Source organism: Microtus ochrogaster, unplaced genomic scaffold (assembly GCF_000317375.1).
Source record: "Microtus ochrogaster isolate Prairie Vole_2 unplaced genomic scaffold, MicOch1.0 UNK1, whole genome shotgun sequence".
Taxonomy (NCBI): domain Eukaryota; kingdom Metazoa; phylum Chordata; class Mammalia; order Rodentia; family Cricetidae; genus Microtus; species Microtus ochrogaster.
Genome location: NW_004949099.1, coordinates 5,900,701 through 5,914,065, shown reverse-complemented (window position 1 = coordinate 5,914,065; position 13,365 = coordinate 5,900,701). Strand labels below are relative to the sequence as shown.

At 42.9% G+C, this 13,365-nt stretch overlaps 1 protein-coding gene across 1 annotated transcript in view; it reads right to left on the bottom strand.

The window, feature by feature from the left end:
* Positions 1-7,828: 7,828 nt before the first annotated feature.
* Ccdc174 (coiled-coil domain containing 174) overlaps positions 7,829-13,365 on the bottom strand; it is a 23,233-nt gene continuing 17,696 nt past the window's right edge. Inside the window, exons 9-11 of the mRNA XM_005364892.3 lie at positions 12,685-12,817; positions 11,586-11,738; positions 7,829-10,506 (exon numbers count right to left, since the gene is read on the bottom strand). Coding sequence (XP_005364949.1) covers positions 10,229-10,506; positions 11,586-11,738; positions 12,685-12,817 — 564 coding nt within the window. The 3' untranslated portion in view covers positions 7,829-10,228. The remainder of the gene's footprint in view (positions 10,507-11,585; positions 11,739-12,684; positions 12,818-13,365) is intronic.

Below are 13,365 nucleotides of genomic sequence, written 5' to 3'. Positions count from 1 at the left end.
TGGTCTCGAACTCACAGAGATCCGCCTGCCTCTGCCTCCCAAGTGCTGGGATTAAAGGCGTGCGCCACCACCGCCTGACTCACAAAACAATTTTTAAAAGTTCACCCATGTAACAGCATGCACAAGTACTTCATTACTTTTTGGGTTTTACTGTTGCTTGTTTGTTGAGACAGTCTCACTGTAGCTCTGGTTTGCCTGAAATGATGTAGAATAAGCTGCCCTCAGTACTCCCAGAGATTCGCTTGTCTCTGCCTCCTGAGTGCTGGGAATAAAGGCAGGTGCCATGGGGCTGGAGAAATAGTTCAGTGGTTAAGAGCACTGGCTGCTCTCCTAGAGGACCCAAGTTCAATTCCCAGCACCAACATGGTGGCTCACAACTATATATAACTCTGGTTCCAGATTTGATGCCCTCCTCTGGCATTGACGGCATCACTCATGCATGTGGTACATTAACATATATGCAAACAAAATACCCATACACAAAATAAAAAACACCAGATCTTGTTTTTCATTTTATCATTGTTGGTACATCTGTATGATTAGAGAACAACTGTATGTAGTTGACCCTCACCTTCTAGCTTTACATGGATTCAAAGGGCTCAACTTAAGTTATGCAGGGTTGCACAAGAAGCATTTTACCTCCTGAGTCCTCTTACTAGCCTGTATATCTGTGAGTGTGGGGTGGGGTGTGTTACATGTGTGGAAGGGTACATGTGCATGTGTGCGTGTGCAAATGGAGGCTACAGATTAGTTTTTAGTGACTTGCTTGACCATTCTCCATTTCACTTTTGTCTTTCTCTAAAACTAGAGCTCACTGATTGGCTGGACTGGCCTTTGTCTCTCCCCATCCCCATTTACTCCTCCACCCCACACTGGGGCTCAGAACCCAGGTCCCCAAGTTTGCACAGCAGGCACTTTACAGACTGCACCATTGCTCCAGTGCTCAATGTTTACTTTTCTGAAGAACTCCAGGCTTTAGCAAAGCAGTAACCCTACTTCACAGTCACCAGCAATGGTACAGAGATCCCAATTTCTATATGTCCTTGTGAACAAATCTTATCACTACTGTTTTAATTCTGGTATCATCACAGTGGGTATGAAGGTAGTGATTTGATTTACAATCCCATGTGTCTAGAGATGCTAAGCACTTTTCCATATGCTTACCATATTTTATATAATTGGAAACATATCTACTCAGATCTAAGAAGCAATTTTAAAAGAAATGTTATTTTAATTAAATGCCCAGATAACATACTACATCTCTTCAAAATTAGCCTTAAAAAGTATCTAACTACAGTCTATCTCTAAGATGAATATGAAGCTGTTGAATACAGGACCTTGAGACTTACCTGTAAAGGAGGCTGTCTTTATAGAACACACACCTTTTAGTCACTCACTGCCCTTCTCATATGTCTTGCCTGGAAGGGATGAGATGGGTATATTCCCAGCAGTCATTTTGAACCACGAGGTTACCTTGAAGAGGGAAGCCATGAACTAGAGGTAGCCATATAGAACAATAGAACCTAAACTACTGATAACATTATAGGACCCCATACCACCCTTTTGCCTGTCTCCAAACTCTCTCACATAGAAAGATGACCCTTTTGTGTTTGTTCCTAGTGTCTAAAAGCTACTTCTTCATTCACACCTCTATTCTTGCCATCAAATGTGATTTCTGAGAAGTAGCATTTTAGGTCACTCTACTCTCTTGTCTAGTTTTATTCTGCCACTCACTTTTCCAGGATTGAGCCTTGGAGAACTTCGATGCCAAAAGGAAGAATAAATGAAACTGCCTTCAATAGGAATCACACTTCAGAAAAAATGTGCAAATGCCATGGATATCTGTATATCTACGTTTCTATTGAGGTGACAAGTTATGGAAGGAAGGGCTTATGGTTCCAGAGGGATCAGGACTACCATCACAACGGGGAAAGATGGCAGCAGGAAGGCATGGTGGTGGAAAGAGCTGAGAGACCACATTTCAAACTTCAAGCAGCAAGCAGAGAGTAATCTGAAAATGGTACAAGTTTTTTAAGCTCTCAAAACTTGTCTCAAGCCATTGATAAAGGCACTGGGATTTGTTTCTACTGCATGTACTGGATTTTTGGGACCCTAGTCTATTTGGATGCAAAGCTTCCTAGGCCTGGATGTAGGAGGGAGGGCCTTGGACTTCCCACAGGGCAGGGTTCCCTGCCCTCTCTTAAGGAGGGAGGGGGAGGGAGGAGGAGGAGGGGGGAGCGGGAGAGGAATGGGAGGGGAGGAATGTAAATTTTTTAATGGAAAAAAATTAAAAAAAAAACAAACTTGTCTCAATGATGATATCCTTCTAAGCCACATTCCCCAACATTGCCGGGGGCCAAGTATTTAAATGCCTGAGAATACAAAGGGACATCCATTGTTCAAAACTATCACATTTCACTCCCTGGCCCCCATAGTGTCATTGCCATATCATAGTGCAAAATATATTCAGTCCAAATTATAAAGCCCTGTAATCTTTAGTCACAGCAGTGTTTTAAAAGTCCAAAGTTTCTGTTGAGACCAAGGTAATCTCTTAACTATAACCTCCTATGAAATAAAAAAGCAAATTACATCCAAAATACAATGGCATAGACATATATTACCATTTCAAATAGGATGGCTAGGAGAAAACACTAGACCAAGCAAGACCAAAACCCAGCAGGGCAAACTCCAAATCCTGTAGCTCCGTGCCTGATATCAAAGAGCTTGTATGGTTTCCTATCTCCAGCTCTGCTGCATGCCTCTCAGACTGGTCCTATTCCCTGTGTTCTCCCTTTGGCAGATGCCTCACAGCTCTGGCATTTCCAACATACTGGGGTCTCCAACGCAACACAAGCTTCCCTTCCACAGCTCTACACAGTGGCTTTTCAGGGCTTCCATACAGGGACTCCCCTTCAAAGGCCTGGCTTCAGCAGCTCTCTGACACCACAGAGGACGGTTCCACAACCTCTTAACTAGTATATCCTTTATGACTCTAGAACCAGCACCACATAGGCAGTATTGCCAAATTCAGCTGCCAGATCTGGATGAATCCTGGGCCCCACTGAGTCACACTTGCTGCACTTTTGTTTACTGTTCCTTTCTAGGTGCAGAAAATTCCCTAGACCTTTTCTTTTCACAAGCTGGAAGTTTAGCTAGATAGGGTCTCTCCCTGAGGGCACTCTTCCTTTTGTTTTACTATAGATCAGACCTCTCTTCAATTTCCCTATCTCTTTCAGCACAAGATTTGGCTCCAACAATGTTTCCTGGAGTTCTTTTTCTCTTGAAACTGCATTTTATATTTCTTTCTGTTCTACTTGTTCTTTTTCACTGCATAAGATTACTAAATATGCAACAGAGTCAATACGAGGTCTTAATCTCCTCTGCCAAAGTCCACTGCTTTTAAATTTAGTCTCAGGCAAGTTCTTAGGATAGAAGTCACAGTTTTACCAAGATACCAATCTTGCACACTTGCTAATATTGTTCCCCCCTGAAACCTGTTGAATTGGGCCTCCACAATCCACATAGCTCTCAGCACTACTGTTTTCCAAGCTCCAACTAAGATGGCCCATTAAGGTCTGTTAACAGTGTTCAACTGCTTTTCTATCTAAAGCTCCAAAGTTTTCCACATCCTCCAAAAGACAGCATGGTCAGATCTGTCACAGCAATACCCTACTCCTGGTACCAACCTGTTACTTTTCCATTGCTGTGAAAAAACTCCATGATAAACAACTTGTGAAGGGAAGGATTTATTTGGGTTTATGGCTCCAGAGATAAGCATCACCATCACAATGGGGAAGCTCAGCAGCAGGTAGGCATGGCAGCAGGAACATCTTAGAGCTTTAATTTCAAACCTCAAGCCACAAGCAGAGAACACACTCAAAATGGTAGTCTTTAAGGTCTCAAAACCCGCCAGCCCCACACACAAATAGTGCCTCAAAATGGAGGCCAAGTATTCAAATGCTTAAAAATAGAGGGACATCTATCATTCAAACCACCATAACACCCAAAGAAGTGTCAAAAGAAGGAGACGAAAAGATGTCCCTAAAGTTAAGAAGGCAACAAGCAGTTCAGAGGGGAAAAAAACCACATGATGTTATAACAGAGCCCTCTGAGGACAGTGGGCTGGAGAGAGCCACAGATGGAACAGAATCATGCCTGTTAAACTAAAGCTTGAGGTTGCTGTGTATTCAAACATTTCAGGCAGCACTGCCAAGGGCACATGATGACAGAATGCATGCTCAGCACTTCAGGTCACAATGGCGTTGAAATGTCCAATCATTTAGGCCATGGCAGCACTGTGCAGCAAATTACTCCTACTTTTTGTGACACTGCTGTGAGCACACATACCACAAAACAGCAAGGCACATGTGACAGGAGGCAAATTTGTGTTGAGATTTAAAAGGAAGGACACACATTCTTCCCTGTTGTGGCACTGAGCCATAAACACATTTGGGTAACAGTGCATATAACAATACTCAAAGAGAAAGCAGGCTTCCTCAGGTCATCTGGTCCTGCCTTTCTACTTTCTGGCTCCCTCTGGCTTTAGTTACAGATGTCCCTCTAAGGGACTGGTTGTAGGAGGTGGTTTGTGTTGACTGTCTTGTGTACAAGCATGGCTTGTGGGTGACAGAACAGAAATGCTCATCCCTGCTGTCCTCTGAGCTGCCTGGCACCTGAGGGGGTATGTGGAGAGATGCTAGAGAACTCTCTAGCAAGGAAGAAAATAGGTTGCACGGAAAAGTGCATCTTAGCACACATGGTGAGCAAGTATGCAGTCTGCTTTACCTCATGTTATACCAAGGCTCAACATAAACCCCTGGTGATGTGGTCCTGGGGTGCCAACACTTCTAAACAACTGGCCCCTCTGCAGGGACATCCACTGCAGTGTTAACATGTCCCAACTGAGATGGATTTCCTGAGGAGAGATCAAGAATGTCTGTCCATATGACCTAGTGATAGCACATCTCAAAGTGATGCTCAAGGCAACATTTCAAAAGCAGAGGGAAGGCTACAGTATAAGACAATTGTTAAATCAATCTGAAAGATGCCCTAGCTGGTAGTTCCTTCTTAACAAGTCTGAACGCTGACCTGTGTGTTTCTGTTACTTTAATGAACTACTAGGCAGTGACTGAAAATAACTGAGCAGCTCAGTTTTAGAAATCTTAAGCAAAAGCAAACCAGCACAGCCTGGATGTAAGAAACCACTGCAAAGCACCAATGCTCTGCCAGAGGTCAGGGCTTATTTTATTTTTAATTTAGTTGTTTTTGAGACACATTATCACTGTATAACTGTGGCTGGACTGGAAACTCACTATGTAGACTAAGGGTAGTCTCAGATCTGCCTGCCTGAGTGCTAAGATCAAAGGCATGCACAGCCAACCCCAACATGGGTTCTTATGAAAACATGGTTTCACATGAGCATCTTGACCTTCCAGTTTTCCAGACATCAGCATCAAGCCCACCACACTGAAGCCCTCACCAGTACACATGCACCACACTTGCCTACTCTTCAAACATGGAGGCAGATGCCCACAGCCTCTACCAACCACGTGAGTCCTCAGTCAGTCAGCACTAGTCTCCTCTCACCTTTCCAAGTCACCAAACCATTTTCAGTATCATCACTCACCTTGGTTAAATAGCATTTTATGTGATCAGTCTGACATGTAACTGACTCAGCTTGCCTCACTGGCTCAAAAGAAAACTTGAACTACATATGCTGTGGCTATCCTGCTGTGTTAACTGTAAAGACCAGTACCCACCCCACCCCCCCCCCCGCTCCAGGTTCTAAATTCCACTGCCTCATCTGTATGTCACAACTAGGCCAGCTGAACAGCAACCCTGGGGAATGACCCAAGTCTTTGGCAAATGTATAGCTAAGTACACCATGCATCTCATGTATATGGATTTGAACGTTCTCCTTTGGGAATTCTGCAGGCCAGCAGAATGATTGACTACACCAATGCACACAGGGCCCAGAGAGAGAGGTTACAATGAAAACAAGGACTCAAAGCAGCCTCTTCCTAAACGCTCTGCTTTGCTCTCCAGAGGCACAAATAAGATGCAGGAATGTTCTGTAGGTTTCACCACTTCCTGTCCCCAAGTAAGACAGTCACAGAGTGTCTTAGATGTGCATCTGGAAGACAGTGACTTGCCAGTCCTTTGGTCACTAACAGGTAGACAATGCACAGGGACCACAAAACCAGTAAATGATCATTTGGAACAGTCCTACTCAGAAGAGGTTAGGACAAGAAAGGAATTCAACTTCAATTTCACTGAAAATGAAAATGGTGGGGAAGGAGGGCCAGATAACAGAGTAAAGCTGCTTGCCTGGAAACCTGTCTGAACTGGAATGAACTCATGTAAAGGTGGAATAGGAGAACTAGCTCTACAAAGTCGTCTGGCCTCCACATGTGTGCTATGGCACATACACTCCACACACAAATATACATATAATAATAACAAATAAAATTTGAACTTGAAAATTGAAGCTGGGGCTGTAGCTCAGTGGTAGTACATTTGACAAGCATGTGTAAGATAAAACCTAACATCTCAAAAAAAAAAAGCAATGAAAATTCTTAAATTTTCACTCAATTCAATTATCAGAGAACTTAAATGTTTGTTTGGGACAACTTGGATATGAATTTTTTTTCAACTGCTTTATGACACCTAAATACAGATAAAATGTTTCTGGTGAAAAATGAGCATGCAAGCTCAGTTGCACTGTGAGTATGCAAGCTCAGTTACACTGTGGGATACAGTGTACTTTGAGGACTTTATACGAAAAAGAACGAAGAGGTCTTATCAGTTATAAGTGCTTGTTATTCTTGCAGAGGACTGTTCTCAATATCCATGGAGCAGCTCCACCTGTAACTCCAGTTTTAAGAGAGGACACCCTCTTACAACCTGAGGCATACACACAGGCACTCACATATACACAAAACAAAAGTGAGTGTTGTGGTGCACACACATCTTTATTCCCAGCACCAGGGAGGCAGAAGCAGACTTATCGCTGAGTTTGTGACCAGCCTAGTCTACATAGCAAGTTTCAGGACAGCCAGGGTTACTTAGAGACCCTGTCAAAAAAACAAAACAAATTGAGTATCTCCTGATGGTCCCTGTATCCTGACTATATACTGAGATGTTCTGGATATACTAAGTTCAATAGAAAAATACTAATTTCACTTTTTAAATATGGTTCTTACAAAGCTACAATGACCTGGGAATGTAGTTCAGCTGGTAGAATGCGTATCCAGAATGCAAAGAAGTCCAGCAAGGCATAAACCAGATGTGGTGGTGTATACCTATAATGCTAGCACTCTGGAGATAGATGCACAAATGGGGGATCAGAAATGCAATATTGACACTTTGGCCTCTCTGTGACTATGCACATGGTGCTCAAGGTTCTGAGAACAAGCGATGGCTGAGTACCTATCTTACACTCAGGAACATCAGGAAAGGGAACAGAGAATGTAAAACTAGAGGACAGAGAGGGCTGTGAAATGCCATCTTCAGGGCACAACATAGCCACTGCATACACGACACAGCACTTATAGTCTCAGAGCGGTTTCAACTACCTGCACAGGACCTCCAAAAGACTACAACTGTCAAGAAGCAATCACTGACTGGTGAGGGGTTCATGGGAACCTATTTCTCCTCCCTGGACAACTGTCTACAATGGATTTTGGGGGAAAGTCACTGTTACTGTCCAGGTTCTAATAGACAGTACTAACTAAACCCATGGTCTCACAGGCAGTCAGATAAAATCAGTGGATCACAAGACAACAAAAGAATAGAATCTGAAAAAAGGACTTGTAAGAAAAAGGGGGAGCTGACAGGTGGAAGGAAATAAGAATGGAGGGTGAAGGGAAATGGAATGCATTATATACATACATGTATGAAATTGTACTGACTACAAAATCATCTCTGCTACATATCCAGTTGGAGCTGCATAAAACTGTCTACCAAAAAGAAAGAAAACTGAAAGTGACACTTTTCCTTGCATCCCTATGACGCCAGTACTGTTTTAGAGCAGGGATCCGAACTCTGAGGGTCTGCTGCCATCTTCTGGACACTCGCATACAAAACTGCTCCATGAGAAACAACTTTCTGAAGTGGATTTCATGTTTCATCTGAGGGGCTGAAACAGGAAGGTAAGCTGGGCTTGTCAAAAAGCCTTATAATTGATGTGGTAAACAAGGGATTAGAAAGTGATTTACAGAGTCTTCAAAATCCCAGAGAAAACGTGACCTACAGTTACTAGTTGTCAGTGATGAGTGGCTGTGCTTGACTACTTCTGCCCATCTACAGGCTGACTTTTTAGTTTCTGTCCCTACTTTTGGGTCTTTAGTTTATCCTGAGTTGCCTTTTAGATATGGTGCCAGGTAAAAACTCATTGCTTTGCCCTGGACAATATGTTGTGAAATGTGCATTCCTTCCCATTGGATGGTCCTGGCACCCTCATTAAGAGTCAACTGCCCACGAATACCTGGCTCTATTCTACCCTACTGACCTATGTGCCTGTGCTCTTGTGCCAGTACCACACCATTTGTACTGTGCTAGCTTTGGAAGTCTTGAATCAAGAAGTTTGGTCCTCCATCTTTTCTCTGGCCATTCTGGGTCCCTGGCATTTCCACTGAATTTTAGGATGCATTTGTCATTTCTGGGGAAAAAAAAAAGCAGCTGGGTTAGCGTTCTGATGTATATTACGAGGTATTTGTTTGATGAGACTGAAAGAATGACATTATGTCTAGGTTTCCCTTTGCTGTGGAGTTCAAAGGTAACTTTCTTCATACTGGGACAAGAAGACTGGGTGCTAGAAAAAGATGAGTCTAGAGGTTAGATATAAGTTGTTTAAGTCCTGGAACTGACGCTTAGATGCCACATGACCTTGCGCCAGGTGGGTCATCACAGGACAAATCAAACACTTCTACTCATGAAGTGCTATGTGAGCAGAGAAAAAACTATCAAGGAGACCCCAAAGAGTAGGTCTTCCCTCACACCTCTTTCCATTCTTTCAGGGCACTACAGAGACTTTCCTTGAGTTGGAAACGACCCACTGCTCCCAAAGGCTTGGCAGCCAACTCCCGACTGCCTGTTTGCAGTTGCATGGGTGAATCCTCTGACACCTCTACCTAGTGACATCCTGTGGATTCAATAAGGATACAGGCAGGGACCTACCTAGTCTACACAATGGGGTCCAAGTCAGGCTACAGAGAGTCAAAAAAGCCTCAAGCAATAGAAACACCAGGAGTACTAAGGCAGGAGAGAAAGACAAGGTCAAAGCTCTAATTGGCAAAACTAGGAGTGCTGGTCTCTAACCAGGTTCAGCAGCCTTCAGAAATGCCCAAGTAATTCAGCACAACTGCAGATGTCCAGAGAAACAGGGATGTAGGCAACTGGATAACATGTTGACACAGATCAACAATCAACTTCTCCCTCTCTGAATTGTAGGTACTCTTTCTGACCTTATGGCTTTAGATGTGACTGCTTAGTTAGCATTCTACCAGTTTCCCTTTTCCACTTCGCCTCCTACAATAGTCCCTTATTTGCTTGATAGACAGGTAAAAACTCCTGATATTGCTCCATTACCTGTCTGGGAAGTTGAATCTGTGGAGCAGACACCAGCATGCTAGCATTTCTGAAAGGAAAGAAATGTAGCCCTATAAGCGAAGTCATGGGTGGGTGTGTTTGTGAAACAGGGTTATAAGCTCCTGTGCGGGTATGGAGAGATGGATCAGTAGTTAACAACACTGGCTGCTCTTGTAGAGGATCAAAGTTCAGTTCCCAGCACCCACATAGTGGCTCACAACTATCTGTAACTCCAGCTCCAGGGTTCCAATGCACTCTTCTGACCCCTTTGGGCACCAGGCACACACGTTGTGCACACATATACAGAAAGGCAAAACATTCACATACATAAAATAACCTAAAAAAGAAACAAGTTATTCAGTATCAAATTTTAGATTAGTATTTACAGTTCTCACACCTGGAAATCCAAATGAGTTACAACTGGGTCAGCATGAAGGGGAGGAGCTAAATTCCCTCTACACCAAGCATTAAAAATGGACAGCTAAGTAGCCAGTGAGCTGTCATGGGCAGACTCACTCCTCCCTTCTAAGTAATCTGGCCTCAAGCCTGTGCATCCTAGGGAAAGGACAGGAAGGAAAATGTAAAACTCAGTCCTATCCTGATTTCTGATGACACAAACGCAACAGCATGCTTTTTAAGGTCATGTGACTTGTTTATAATAAGATATCATATCATCTAGGGTTTGGAAAGTGACTGTGGAGGCCTGTGATGGGCTTTCAGAGGCAGAAGAAGATGTGTGTGACGAGCCAGAGCCATGTCCCGAGTCGCTTGGTGCTGGTCCCAGTTTGCTCCATGGCTGGCTACTTAAAGCACCAGTTCTCTTTTGACCCACAAAGTAATTCGATGGTGGGGCAAACTCAGGATCTCGTTCAGCCCGGAGTTCTGACTGCTTCTTCGACCAGAACCCAAAAGAAAATTCTAGTGAAAATAAGAAAGAATATTATTAGAAACAATTATGAACCAGTCAAGTTTACTGTAATTTTTCATTTTTTAAAAAAATTTTTTAGTTCTTATATGCATTTAAAAGCTACCACAGGCTGGGCGGTGGTGACACATGCTTTTAATCCTAGCACTTGAGAGGCTGAGGTAGGCGGATCTCTGTAAGTTTGAGGCCAGCCTGGTCTACAAAATGAGTTCCAGGACAGCCAGAGCTAAACAGTGAAACCCTGTCTCAAAAAAAAAAAAAAAAAAAAAAAAATTCTGTGGAGATGCTCTGGACCACAACTGCCTAAAGGGCACTCCAATTACAGAGAAATGAAATAATCAATTATTTGCTGAAGTTGACATGGTAGGTGTTTCACATCAAAGCAGTCTGTCATTTGTTGAGTTCTGGAGGACACAGAAGGGACTCATCTGATCTGAACAGTGGCTCTTAGATTTCTCTTGTCAGCTCCAACAGCAGGCGCTAAGGTTCCACTGAGTATCTTTGAAACAGGCATAAAACACAGTCTGCTGCAGTGAAGACTGTGGTGGGCACGTTGGTAAAAACTTAGAGAAAGACGTGCATGCACAATGGAAGCTTAGGTAAGCTTTCAAACAAACACAAAGGATGGCTAAAGACAGAGTACCTCAGAACACCAAACCTCCAGCATACTTTAAAAGCAGTTCCTGAAAAGTTACATTCCAGAGGGTTTAAACTTGCCAAGTAATTTTCAGAAATGTATTCATTCTGTGGACAGAATGCCTTCGCAGATGCTGGTCTTTTGTGATCACATTTTACCCATTTCCCTGTATAAACAGCTAGTGTCCAGGATGGAGAAGAAACAAGCTGAGAGACCTGGAGACTTCCTTAAGCCTCAGGAGTACTACGACTCCCTGTGGAGCTGACAGTGGAGCTCAGACGTAGAGCTCTTCCTAGCATGTGTAAGGCCCGATCCAACTCTACACCATAAAAAAATAAAAACAAAATCACACCAGAATCTTACTTTGATTTAAAACAAAAACTACTTTCCCAAGGGCCTCACTAGGAAGTTTCAGACCTAAAAGTTCCACCCTACCTTTTCCTCGGTCCCACTCTCGGATGTGTGGCACTCCAGGCTTGGTATCCTTCCGCTCCTGGATGATGACTTCTACCTTGCTGTTCTGGGCCACAGGAGGTGGAGCAGGTACAGCCTTTGGTTCTGATGGCAAAAGCACAGTAACATCTCCACCTAGTTTTGTAAGGAAATAAGACCTTATTACCATGGGTTTAAAATTCAACATACTAAGCTGGGAGGTGGTGGCGCAAGAAACAGAGGTAGGTAGATCTCTGAGTTGAGGCCAGCCTGATCTACAGGGCAAGTTCCAGGACAACCAGGGCTATACAGAGAAATCCTGTCTAGAAAAACCAAAAATAAATATTTAACACTAATTTTGAAGTAAATGTTAATGGGAGCAGCAAGCATGTCTGATTAGACAGACATTAGTACTTATTTCTCTATGTGAGTGGGTGTGACTGCCACAGCATATAGGTCAGAGGACAACTTTGTGCAACTGGTCACACCTTTACCTTGATTTTTATCACATAATATATGCAGTTATAGAAAACATCACATGGCACCCCCAAATATGTAGTTTTATATTTTTGTCTATATTTTTAAACTTAAAAACTTTATTTCTTATATATGTACACAGCCAAACTTTTAAGTCTTGGTTTACTAAATTGTCATTATAAGAAGCAACTCAATGTGTTTTGTCTATTGCTTAAAAACATGACAGTGTCATTCCAAACCATTCTAGCTATAAAAACTGCTCCTGGACAGCGAGATGGCTCAGTGGGTAAAAGTGCCTGCTAAGGAACCTGATGACCTGACTCTGAACCAGGAATCTCACAGAGAAAGCAAAAAGCAAACTACTGAAAACTGACCTCTGATCTCCGTACCTGTGTTTTGACACATGCTCGCTCACACACTATATACATTAACAAATAAGTCAATGGAAATATTTAAGAGCAATAAAATAATTAAGAGCAATAAAAACTGTTCCTGGTGGTACTTCAAAGGCACGTGGAATTTAGAGATAAAACTAAGCTGCTGATGCCTACACTGCAATCCTATTAGTGAACACCAAGAGATCTAAGTTTTCCCTGTGAAAGTCAGAAATTTAAGACTGAAATACCTCTATTTTCTTCTTCAGTCCCATCTTCCTTTGATTTTTTAATCTTTTTTTGTCGAAGTTTGGCAAGTCTTGCTTCTAACATAGCCTTCCGCTTTTCCTTTATGTTTTCTCGTTTTATTCTCTGATCTGTTGTCTGAACAAAACGAAAAATTAGAAAATTATTCACTCGAAGTCAAATTCACATTTCTGTTTAAAATGATGAAATAATTCTTTTTTTTTTAAAAAGTGCTAATTAATTTTAACAGCACATCTAAGCAGCTCTCCCCAAGACCCTGAAAATGGTGGCCTATGAAAAGGACTGTCCTTAGGAAGCTTAATGAGAACTCATAGAGCCCCATGGAAGCCTCCACATGGAAGAAAGCCATTCATTTCTCTTCTGCTCCTTAATCCCTTAACACAGCTTCCTATTTCCTCACCCAGATCATCCCAAAATGCTATGTTTGAAGCTAGACTTAAAACAGCAGGGCTGAGAGCTGGAATCGAATCAGTAGTTAAGAACACTGTGGCTCGGGCTGGAGAGATGGCTTTGTTGTGCTTTCCTGTCCCTTTAAGGGACAAGTCACGCCCATTCCCCTCCCCATCGCTGAGGCAGGCTGATCTTCAGCTTCCGGCCTGAGCTCGCTCTCTTTTCCATCTTCCTCCCGGAGAGGTAGCTTCGCTTCTGCCTCTCTCTCCACTTTT